Genomic DNA, 12,084 nt, shown 5'->3' with positions numbered 1-12,084 from the left:
ACTTGGTTTGCCTTTTCACTCCTCTGCTGCTGTCCTGAGGCAGTGAACTCTGCTGTGGGAGTTCCACTGGGTTAGGTTCAGGGAGCTGGAAAGGAGAGCAGTGGAGAGTGGCCGTGGCCAGAATTGTTTATGTGCAGCCACAGTAGAAAGAATGTCTCCATGGCTGAAGTAACTGTATGATGTGGCACTGGGTGGGAGACTGGGATTGAATTTCCCGATCCTTGGCTGGTGGTGATTAGGAACTTTATGAAGTGGAGGTGCTGTGTCTGCATCATTGCCTGGCACCCAACTGCAGAGTGTGAAGCTGCTTTCAGGCTTCAGCCCTTTTGGCAGCAGTATTGTGCTGTAAGAGGCATAGGCAAGGCAGAGTATAGCTGTGAAGCAGTCCAAGGTTGAAGCAATGGTAAGAGACATGGAAAATAAGCCCACTTGGATAGCTTAACATTGTGAATTCCTGTCTTTTAGAAAGTGGAGACCACCTCCACCAAATTCCAGAGACAGACTGCCAAACTCCAGGCTAATCTAAATTAAAACAATTATCCTCTTACAATTTTAGTTTATTTTGGCAATGCTAACAAATTCTTAACAGCAAAGCAAGTCAGTCATTTGTGAGTAATTCTTAGAAGTCCCAGAGGCGAGGACTGGGCAGTAAAAGACAGCTGAAAGTTCAACAGATTCTGTTTTTCACCCTCTGGCTCATTATGCAGAGCATCTGTGGCAGGATTTACAAGGCAAATGCAGACCTGTAGTGTCATGAGGCCTTTTATACTTGTATCCCTCTTCCAGGCTGGCTTGTTGGTTGTCTGAAAGATTCTGAACATGAATATGGTGAATCTGGCTGAAGCTGAACTTTAGAAGCCTCCTGGGAGTTTGGGGATTTGCAAAATTAGGTGAAGGAATGATCCAGTGATGACATAAGCAGGCAGTGTGGATATAGCCTTCCCAATGCTACTTAGGCTGACCAACGTGCAAGTGCTGGTGTGGCCTCTCGTGCAGCTATTGCAGCCATTGCAGAAAGTGTTTGAGCAATAAAACAAATTATTATCTTGGATTTCTTGGCTGTTATCTCCAGTAGTGCTACCAGGGAAGGTCTCCTGTGCAGGCTGAACACTTTTACTTTATCTTGCTGTGTTGTTCCTTGCTCAGACTGTGATTTATTTTCTGGAGAAGGGAAAAGCTGGTGTTATGTGCTGAGCAGGTTCAGGTCAATTAGCCTTCACACAGTTGGACTAGATGATTGTCATAGGTCTCTTCAAACCAAACATTCTATTCTGACATATATAGGAAATAAAATATTCTAATGTAGCCATGAGCTATTTCTTTGTGTGTGCATATTTATGTATGCATGCAGGCATATTTTTAATATATAATTTAGAAAAAGCTATAATATATACTTCTAAAATTATAGAAATTAATTTAATGGCCTAAGGCAGTTCAAGACTAGAAGAGACTATTGGTTCACTTAATCCATTCCCTTCTTGGTCCAGGCCAGGAGTTTGTTTTCCCAAAAACCAGAAATAATATGTCTGATGAAGAATATTCTGTGAAAAGGCAAAGAGTCTTGATCTGAAGACATAGTTGTTGGCTTGGTTGTTGTTTTGAGGTTTTTTTTTCCAATTTTGTTTTTGTTCTTACTACAGTTTCCTACCTGGAAACACCTAATACTTCTTGTTTTACATAATCAGTCTGGAACAAGTGTTTTTCTGTGCATGTACCAATCCACAGAGCTCAATGCCTGCTTGTTTGCTGATTTCAGCCCTTCCAAAAGCAGAGGTATGGTCATTCACTTAGTCTTTGCTGCTAAAACTTACATGTCTGAGTTTATAAATAGAAACAATGTGTCCAAAATGGACCTAAAGGGCCTACTTCCTCCTGATTTTAAGAACAGCACAGTTACAGTCAATTCCTAAAATTTATGGGTAACTGCTGCTTTGTAAAATCAAGACGGAGTAGCAGGAAGAAATTGTATTTTTGGCAAATACAAAGTCCTAGTGAGACACAAAGTGTTAAGCATGATTCACAGTTCAGGCTGCTCTGTCTGTTGAGTGTTTAAGCTGTGGCATTTCATTATAGCCTTGGCTGCTTCTTATGTATTGTCATGGAGCAGTTGCTAAACCACTGCCCTTTGCCCTGCTGGACTGGAGCTGCCCTGCTGGGGCCCTGCGGCCCATCCTGCTCCTGAGTGGGAGAGATTTCCTTCAGCTCAAGGAGCAAGAGTGTCTGAACTCTCCCCATGTTGTAACAAGCTTCAGTGCAATGTGTGTGCAACTCTACTCTGACACCAAAAAGTCCTCAGTGAACCCAACTTCAATTTAATAAAACTCTAGAAGTAGAACAAGTTCAATAAATGTTTGTGCTGGATTTTGTATGGCTTTGAGGTAAACACTTATGCTTTTTCCCTTTGCTTCTTTTTGAAGAAGGTAGGTAAAAACTCTTGATTCCGTTCTGAAAATGTCTTGGGAGAAGTGTGTTGAGGGCAGGAAAGGCAAGGGCAGTGTCCTCCTTGACAAGGGCACAGTCTCAAAGTGCACAAGAGAGGTGAAAAAAGAGGCTTGAGAAGCATAATCTGGTTCAGCCAAGGGTCCAGGGATCATCAAGAAAGTCCATAGTGTTGGGACATACCTGGAGTTAGACAGGGAAGCCAATGAGTGGCATGGATTTGCATGGGACATGTTGGCTGAGCTGCAGTGCTTCTCAGATAAGGACTTTCCATCTCATAGTTAACTCATTACAAACAGGAAAGGAGAGGGAGGTTTTAGAAGTGGAATTAGACCCAAAGACTTTTTCAGGACACATTTTGTGACTTAGTGTTTCCCGGGTCAGATGTGAAAGGCTAATGAGAAGGTCAGTATACTCCCCCAGCTTGTGTCACTTGACATACGTAAGTGATAACCTGGCAAATGTTACAGCTGATGAACAGAAACAGATGTGCTTAAAAATGACCTCTGTTAATCTTAAAGTCGCCAGTCTGAAACTGAACCCAAAGAAGTGTGCATTGGGTTAAGGATAGAAAATTTATTTCTGGTTTTCTGCCAGTGATTTAGTCATTGGAGAATGGGTTTACACAGGCAAGAACAAAAGGAGACGCTGAGCAGAACTCCTTACACCCACCAGATGTGCAGAGTTTTGTAGGATTATGGTGCTATTACTACAGAACATAAGATGGTAGATTTGCCAATGTTGCAAAACATGCATGAGTTGTAGATGAAAAGGAAACTATTTCAGTAATCTGTAGAAATGTGATTTAGCAAGTTCAGAGCTGGAAGGCCCATTGCAAATGTTCCAATATATCTATGTTTGAAACCCCTTCCATATTAAATACAGATGCTAGAGTAGGCATGTTGGGGCAGTATAGACATAAGAACATAAAAATCTTCAGTGGATGGTCATTGAGGATCCTTAAAACAGAGCTTAAATTATTACAGTGCTCAAAAGGAATGCCTGGCAGTCATTAAAGCTGGAGAATACTTTCAGCGCTAGTGCAGGAAGATGTTTATGATCAGGACAGATCATACATCCCTGAAATAGATCCTGCTATCATGAGAGGGTTGCCAGGTGTTTGTAAAAACTGAAACACTAACATTTTGCAATTAGAGCCACTTTCTTCTGTGTTTTCTTTTGTTGGCTCTGGTGCAAGACTAATTGTGAAGGCAATTAATGATTTCTAATGAGAATGAGTATTCTGTGGAGGACATAAGGCATCTTTCCTTTTGGCATAAGTAAAAATAGTGCTGGCTCATCCAGATGAGGATTGTCTATAGTAATTGACAGCTTCCTAAAGTGGAGTTACATCTGGATGAGTGCAATTAAAAGATGATTTGGCAAATGCCATTTTAGAAAAAGATCTTTTCAGAATATCATAGTAAAAAAATCTCTGCTTAGAACAAGAAAGCACTGAGTGTAAACAAACATGAAGTTGTGGAGGACATGAGAACAAACCAGATCATGGGCTCAGGTATTAGTTACTGGTCAGTTCTGTGAATCATGGACTTAAAGATGTTTTTAGAAGGACCTAGGTTGACCCCTTGCCTGATCCATAGAGGATTATGAAGTGTTTCATGTGCATGGAGCAGGATAAGATCCTTGGCCAGATGGTGTCTGATCTCATGGGCAGGATAAGCGTTTACATCCCTGTTTCTCAAGCTTACACCCCTTTAGGATACATACATCCTCTCTTCCTGCCTGGGCTGTGGAGAGGTAGCCTGTAATAGAGTGTGGATGACAGACAGGAGTGGAAACTGTTCAGGGAGGGTAGCAAGCTTTGCACAGACATGGGGCCATATCAACTCTTTAATTAAATTGCTGCAGTTGCACCTTGGAACCAACAGAGAAAATAACCTGGGTTTCTAAATAACCCCCCTGTGTGCTTATATAGTGGGGTAATGTTTTTACCTTTGACAGGTAATGCACTGAAATGTGCTTCTGGATTTATAATTTCGAGTGATACAAGGAAGCCTGGCCATGAGGAGTGTTGAGAGTGTAATTTGATTTTATTGGTATTGTTGGCACTTCATGTGTGGGACATTCTTTTCTGGTTTATTTTTTAATGAGAAACAGTCCTTCAGATTTTGAAAAGAACAAAGCCTAATTGAACACCCCCCCCCCCCAATATTATAAAGAACTGAAAAATAAAACACGTTAAACAATACTTGACTTTTATGTATAACGCATTGTCTTCAAAAATCTGAGTCGTTTCCATCCATATAAACAAGTTATATAGTAGTAACAAAGTGCATGAAGCAAATTGCTAAATTTAACTAAGGTATTAAAATAAAAAGTACTTTAAAACAATACTTTAACACAGTTTTTTGCCATGATTCTATCATGCATCAACACAAAGCAGATCCTGAGGCAACCTGTGCCTTTGACAGTCTTTCTGTATTATGTAAATAAATGGAAGTAATGATCAAACTCATAAGAGGGTGAAGAACATCAAGACAAACCATCCATTTATAACAGAGTTGTATTTAAAAAAAATAAAAATCAAAGTGCACTGCTGGTACATCTCATTTGAGCCTATCTGGTATGTGAATAACAGAGGGGCATGATCCAGTCTCCAAAGGTTCCAAGGCTTTGTTTAAGCACCAAGGCAATAAAGAATGATGGCTGTTCTGTTCATAGCACTACTATGACTAGCATGACAACAGGAAAAATTGTACCAGAATACATACGTAAACATCTTTTGTATACTGAGGAGGCAAACACTCTTAAATTATCTGATGTGTACAGTACTGGTACTTAGTGTTGTGGTGCCAGTACCAGACTGGTCCAGTAATTAGCATTCAGATCTATTTCTAATTACAGATAAGGCATATAACAAAAAAGTAAATATTTGGTTATTGATATCTCATATGGTTCAGCAACCCAACCAGTCAGAGCTTATCTTGCCAATTTTAACAATCTTCAAACTCTTGTCTTCCATTTGTAGATAGTACTGATCTTTGAAAAAGTAGGTATATCCTGTTAAAATAAATAAATAAAGATGCTCAGATTATGGAGCATATAATTCTTGATCAAAGATTTTTGGTTTTGTGATTTCATGAAGCTTAATGAATTGAATTACTTATTTCCCAAAATATTAATATGTATTTGTATTATTAAAAAGATACATTTAAAAAATACATTTAAATTCTCATCCTGTTGAAGAGAGCTCTTGTTTAATGGAGCCTTATTAAGGTCACTACTTTGTGAGCCAGAGTTTTCTGGGATGAAATGTTTGCTGGCAAAATAGATGTTGAAAATGTGACTGAGTCAAGACTCATGTGACGCCAGTGTTGCTCTCAGACTTTAGTGCATATCTGTGCAAAATTTAAGGCCCCTTAAAACCACAAGCCAGGATCTCAGCTGGAGTGCACAGGAAATTAAGAAAAATTGCAACATAAAACCCATTCATGCCTGTGATCAGGGAGATTATCCTACTTGAGTTCTGGTTGTGCTGGGGCAGGATGGTGCTGAAATGGTGCTGGGACTGTGTGCCGGTGTGGAGGAACCTGGGGAGTGTCAAGGAGCTGGGAAATGTCCAAGCCACAAGGACTGGCTCGGTCATGCACCCTGGTGTTAGGACATCCTGTGCATCAGGAATTGGGTGGCTCCATTTGGCTCCTGATCATGGTCCATGAGAAATTAGTCTCCAATAAGTTTTGCAGCAAACAAATAAGAGAGTTTGTTAGTGATTTAAACAAAATTACAGCTTACCACTGTCCCCAAGGCCCACGACAGCATCGAGGTTATCTGGAACACCATTCCAAGAGTCAGCAATGAATTTAGGGGATGCAAGCTCCATTTTCTTCTTTTCTTCATTGTACCTGAAGGAAATGATATCTCTACATTACAAATCTGCATTTAATGTTAAATTGTAATATAATTTTTCAGGGCGTCCTCGGCAAATGTGGCTATATAAAGCAAATAGAAAGATAATAACTGAGATTGTAACTTAGTTTCTATTTCATTATAATTATTACTGATTCCTTTAAAACTCTGTGAACTTTTACATCTTTCCTTCAAAAATGCAATTCTGAATTGAAAATACACTTTCTAAGGAAAGTTCCTTCCAGAAACATAGTCTGGATAGGAATCGGTGCTGAGCAGGAGGCGTGGAGGTGTCCTGAGCACAGTGACGTGCAATATGGTTTGAACCAGGCTTCAAGTACAGCATGTGAGGCCTCAATGACCCTTCAGGTGCTCAAGCACCTCTTCAGGAGCAGGAGACTTCACAGAGGTTGTTTTTGACAGTACTGGAGGGGGAAAACCATTTATCTTCTCAATTTCTAATTATCCATGTCTGTAGGTATCTCAGGTTACTTTTCCTTCATTGCTCTGTGGAACTACTTGGAATATATCCAAAGTTACACCAGTACTAATGAGCACTAGGTTGGTCAAAATCAATTTAAATGATGAATTTAAATTCCTTACTATTTTTTTTATCTGGGCTATTTAAAGAAAATCTAATACCTTGCTGGGTAGCTTTAAAACTTCAGCTGTGGAATCTGAGCCAGCTCCTTTTCCCCTCCCTCACAAAACTTTGCTCTGCTCAACAGTCTTGTTATAATAACACTAAAATAGCTTGTGGCTGGAACGAAGGAGAGAGAAGGCTTCCAAAAAACCCATTTAAAGTAAGTGTGATAATGACACAGGAAGGACTATGGTATGTAAGTATTTTGATTCCACTGACAGAGTCCTTGTATAAAATGTAACAGCCACATACTTAAGGGTTATAGCATCTGTTCAACTGAGATGCATTTTTTTTTCTGAAATGTTTTTCAACTGCTTGCTTTCTTCTTTACACAGATAGAAATCACTTGATCCTATTTTGTTTCCTTAACAATAAATTATGCATTCTGCCCTGACTGCACTTGATAAGGTACTTTGATAGAAATACTGTCTGTGATTGGAGTGATGAATCACTGGGAGGCCCTGCAGTACAGTTAATCAAAACAATAGTTGGTACAGAGGAAACCAGCAGCTTTTAAACTCACAGTCTGTAGGTTTTAGTGGAAGTCTGAAGCGTTGCAAATGGCTGTATAAGAACCACTTGTAAGTGTTTAAATGGTCTCTACAATATGACATTAAAGAATTTATAACATTCTTTAAGTTTTTAGTTATTTTTTTTTTCTTTAGATTATGGAGAAGAGTACTGTCCTTAAAGTAATTGAAAGTTATGATCAAGTGGCAATTGTATGGAGAGTATTTTATTTACTTACAGGAATCCACAGCCATTAGGACAAAATAAAGAAAGTCATTCAGTTTAATCATAACATGAAATTATTGTTCACATAAAATGAACTCAATTATACTGAGACCTCCTTTGACATCTTGTATAAAACATCTCTCAGAAGGAACCCTTAAAGGTTGGAGAATCTTTTAGGTTTCTGGTGGGTATTTCTGATGTTTAACTTTCCTCTAAATTGTCAGTTAATGAATGGGTCCACTTTCAGCCTGTTGTGTAATGTCTGCATTCCTGAAGAGAAGTCCTGTTCCTGGAACAGGCCTCTGACAGTGACTGCAGGAGTCAGGGCCTCTCTTTTGTTCTGATGCCATTTTGGCAGCACAGAAGTAACTCACAAAGATCCTCCTCTGCTTTTTAAGATGGTCTTTTGTGCCAGATCTTCCTGGCAGTTATGGTAATGAAATTCTATTATACAATCATACAATTAGTAGACTCTTCATGTAGTGTAATGTAGGATATTTATTTCTACCACAGTAATAGCCTTGAGACTTTTTAAGGACATTCTTTCTTAATCTAAGATGATAAGGTAAGAGCATGGTAGCAGGTCACCTGAGTTGCACTGGAAACATGAAAAAGATTGAGAGACTGTCAAAATGAATTGAAGCTAAGATTTTTCTCAAAGTACTTACAGATACACTTGTGGCCTGTTCAGATTTCCTCAGTGCCAACTATTTTAGTAGAGCAAAGCTGTAAGTGATGGTAGATCAGCTGCTGAAAGGATTCACAGTCATCACCAGCATGTTTTGGTAGTTACACTGCTGTTCTCTCTAAATCCAATGCCTCTAAACCTGATGGCTTAGTGAAAGAATTTCTTAGGCAATCTGGTCAGTCTTTGGATTCAAGTGATTTGAGCTCAGTGTATTTTTAAGGAATTCCTTATAGAGTTTTCTCCCAGTACTTGTGAGCTGACAGAAAGGACAACTTGCCCCCTGAAAAGCCAGGGACTGATGTGGGGCAGTTGCTGGTACATGGGGGCACAGGGATGAGTTGTTAGTGGTGGGCAGCCTGACAGACACTCCCAGATACTCTCTTCCATTGCTGTTTTTGAGACTGTTTTTTTCTGAAATACGTGCCAGTTTCCTGTGGCTGTACTGAAGCACTTTCCTGCTGTCAGCACTGTCCTGGCAGCCCTTGTTCTGCATTCCCAGAGGATGTGCCCTGTGTTTGGTCCCTGCCTCCTGAAGCTCAGGGTGCATTCAGCCCTGGAGACAGCTCAGCTAACAGCATCCCACTACCACTCAATGCATCTTACTTCCAGTATCTGTCTCCAGCAAAAATGTATGTCCGCTTGTTCCTGCCCCAGTTGAAAGCTGCATCGACACGCTGCACATCAGGGGGCAGTCCCAGGCTGCTGAGCTTCTTTGGATAGCCCCTGTCCAAGTTGCTGGCTGAATAAACCCAGTACTCATTTCCTAAGAAGAGGAGAAAAAAAAGCAAACAAAACCTGTTTATTAATCACTAACAAAAGGGTATTTCTTCTTTTTTGCTTTGCCATGTGACTTTTTATTGTGCTAGCTGTACCATGTCTTTCTAGCATTTTACCATCTGTGATTACATTGCAAGTGGACTGTGATTACTGCTGCTTTTGCTACTGAAGTGCTCCTTGCCTCAGAAGAAGACATCCCCTCATTTCTCTTGCTTAATCCCTTCTTAGCTGATGCCCCTTGGAGACAGACACTGCCTTGGTGCATTGGGGTTATATGCTAAAACAAGTAGTTTATACAGGACATTTTTTGTATGATGAAAATTGTCTGAAACCAGGCAGGAGCACCTGATGTTCAAATGCAGCTGCTCATTTTCACCCTTTAGTTGTTTTGTTGACCGGTTTTATTGAGTGATTAATAAGAAGATTTTGCTCAGACTTGCTGTTGTCCTTTGTCACACAACATTATCTAATGTCTCTCCAGATATGTACTAAGGGACTATGTAGTAGTGTTCCATGTTCTTTACATGGAATTATAATTTGCATAGTAAATAGCCTCACTGAATTCTCTGAAAGCCATGGAAAGATTTATTCATGAAAGGAAATTTCTTTGATCCTGTGCTAGTGGGAAAGTAAGTAAGTAAAGTACTAATGTGAGAAAAATGTAAAGTGTAGCATTTGAGATTCTTGGAAGTTATTGATTCACTATTCAGGAGTAAAGGGTGGGACTAACTAGTATTATAAGTAAGGATCATAAATATTTTAAGACAGCTGAGTTATTTTCAAACCAATCTTTGTTTTTTGATAGTTCTTATTTATTTTTTTAAAAAGCAGGTTAGCCACGTTTCCCTGGCATTTATAAAGAAAAGGAGAGGTACAGATGTGATAGGATTATATATAATATATGCAATATTTGAAGTGTTTTGGTTTGCCTGACTAATTTTAGGGTTTTTTTCCCCCATCTATGTAAACTCAAGCAAATGGCCTCTGAGCCATGTGGAATAGATTATGATTAGTTTTTTTCTCTCCTGTACAGAAAATGTACAGCAGCTTTTGCCATATGGTTTTTACATGACTGGAGATGTTTAGTCATGTTTTTAGTAGATACTGGAGCCTAGGTTTTGCTGGCTCAGTTCTTCATGTTGAAAACAGCCTCACAGCTCTGCTCATTTGGCCACTACAGCTGAACCATATGTGACAGACAGAGCAGAGCTTCCTGTCCTCCTCCTCTCCCACGAAGGCAGCTTGCCTGTATCCTCTGCCTGATGAGCCACCAAGGAAGATGCTTGGAAGCCAAAGTGGAAGTCAGTCTTTGGCAAAAGACAAGGAGACAAGGAGAGGCATGAGGAGAAAAAACAATGTAGTCTTCTCAACCAACATGTGCTGAGATAATAGCTCAAAATGGAAGAAAATAAGAAGAACAGAGCAGGGACTGAGGAAAGAGAGCTCCCAATGTTGTTGTTGCTTTGTATTTTAAATAATGATTCTTGTTTGGTTTTGCTTATAGTCGATTGTCTCTTTTTAGGTGCTTATAGTCCCCTTTTTTTTTTGTACTGAAGGCTGAATGCTGTTTTGAGTCTTTCAGATCCAGCTTTTGTCCTAAAATCCTCAACTTGTGAATAGGGAGATCTGTCACCCTACCTGTCGGCTCTGCTGGCTCTTAGACAGGTTGTTCCCTGTCCCAGCGTACACGATGCAAATGGATACTTACATTTTGAAACTTAAACCCCATACGTGTAAAAAAAACCATAGCCTTTAAAACCAATACCTGAGAAAAACACAGCCTTCTCATCCTGAGGGGCCTCATAGACAGCATCAATTTTCTCTGGCAGATCAGGCCAGAATGTAGCAACAAGAAGAGGACCTGTGGGTTTTCCTCGGGGGTTTATAGTCCTCCACATGAATCTGAGCAGAACAGAAAATTGTACAAGATTTACAATGAACTAATTCAGCAGCACATCTGTTTCTCATCACTTCTGGCGCAGCCACGTGAGCACACACACACACATGCCCACACTTGTAACTCTTCTCTCCACTGACTGAAAAGCAAACTCATTTATTTGGAGTTTATGCTGATAGAAGAGCTGCACCAAAAGCTGCATGCTGGACTGCAGGTGAAATTGCTCTGCTGATTGTTCCTGTTGCTTTTTTGCATTGAGGCAGAATTTATCCTGTGCTTTGAGTACACAAATAAAGTGCTTTGAGCATAAAAATAAACTCATTTACGCAGCATTTAAACCGTTAGAGCTCTCCTGGTGCTGTGGATGGAGCAGATGGATGAGCATTTAACAAAAGCAGAGTTTTGTATTCCATGAACTGCTCTTGCAATTACTATCGTAGTGACTAAAAGTTCAAATTTAATAGCAGTATATCATAGTGCTTGGAAGTGAGTTTGGCTGTAAAAGAAACTGCTAACACTAAAAGCGTTCATTAGAGGCATGCAAAGGGTAATTTATTGGCTATTTTATGTATAAGTAGGATGATCATTTAATTTAAGCTTTAAAAAGCTCTAATTATCTTTAAATGGCAAAGCTTTGTGCTGAGGGCTTTTGGTATTTAAAATGGCACTGCTATTTCATCCTCCAGAGAATGAAGAACTTTTTTCCCCAACAGAACAAAAGTTTTGATTTGGTCATAAAATGAAAAATCAGCAGGCTGGTGGAATTGCTGTTGCACCAAGCTGTAGTTGTTAGATTCTGAGGTCAAACTGGTTTTACCTTTAATATGTTTCTGAAGCTCAAGGTGCTACTGGCATTTTAATTTTTTGCTGAGTATAAATTCTTATTACCCATTCCTGCCTAGAATAATTATACCCTTGAGAAGCTCAGGATATTAAACTGCATTTTTTTTGTCTAAAATTTAGAGGAGCAGTCCTAAATTAATTTAACAAATTGCTGTATTTTTATCAATAATGAAGATAATAATATGCTATCCT

General features: G+C 39.5%; 1 protein-coding gene across 1 annotated transcript in view; it reads right to left on the bottom strand.

Moving 5' to 3' along the window:
- Positions 1 to 4,471: 4,471 nt before the first annotated feature.
- The window catches only part of MMP2 (matrix metallopeptidase 2), a 29,505-nt gene continuing 21,892 nt past the window's right edge, over positions 4,472 to 12,084 (bottom strand). Inside the window, exons 10-13 of the mRNA XM_038148561.1 lie at positions 10,918 to 11,054; positions 8,979 to 9,138; positions 6,196 to 6,305; positions 4,472 to 5,460 (exon numbers count right to left, since the gene is read on the bottom strand). Of these exons, the coding sequence (XP_038004489.1) occupies positions 5,357 to 5,460; positions 6,196 to 6,305; positions 8,979 to 9,138; positions 10,918 to 11,054 (511 nt within the window). The 3' untranslated portion in view covers positions 4,472 to 5,356. The remainder of the gene's footprint in view (positions 5,461 to 6,195; positions 6,306 to 8,978; positions 9,139 to 10,917; positions 11,055 to 12,084) is intronic.

Source organism: Motacilla alba, chromosome 11 (assembly GCF_015832195.1).
Source record: "Motacilla alba alba isolate MOTALB_02 chromosome 11, Motacilla_alba_V1.0_pri, whole genome shotgun sequence".
NCBI lineage: Eukaryota > Metazoa > Chordata > Aves > Passeriformes > Motacillidae > Motacilla > Motacilla alba.
This window is presented reverse-complemented; position numbering and strand designations above follow the sequence as displayed.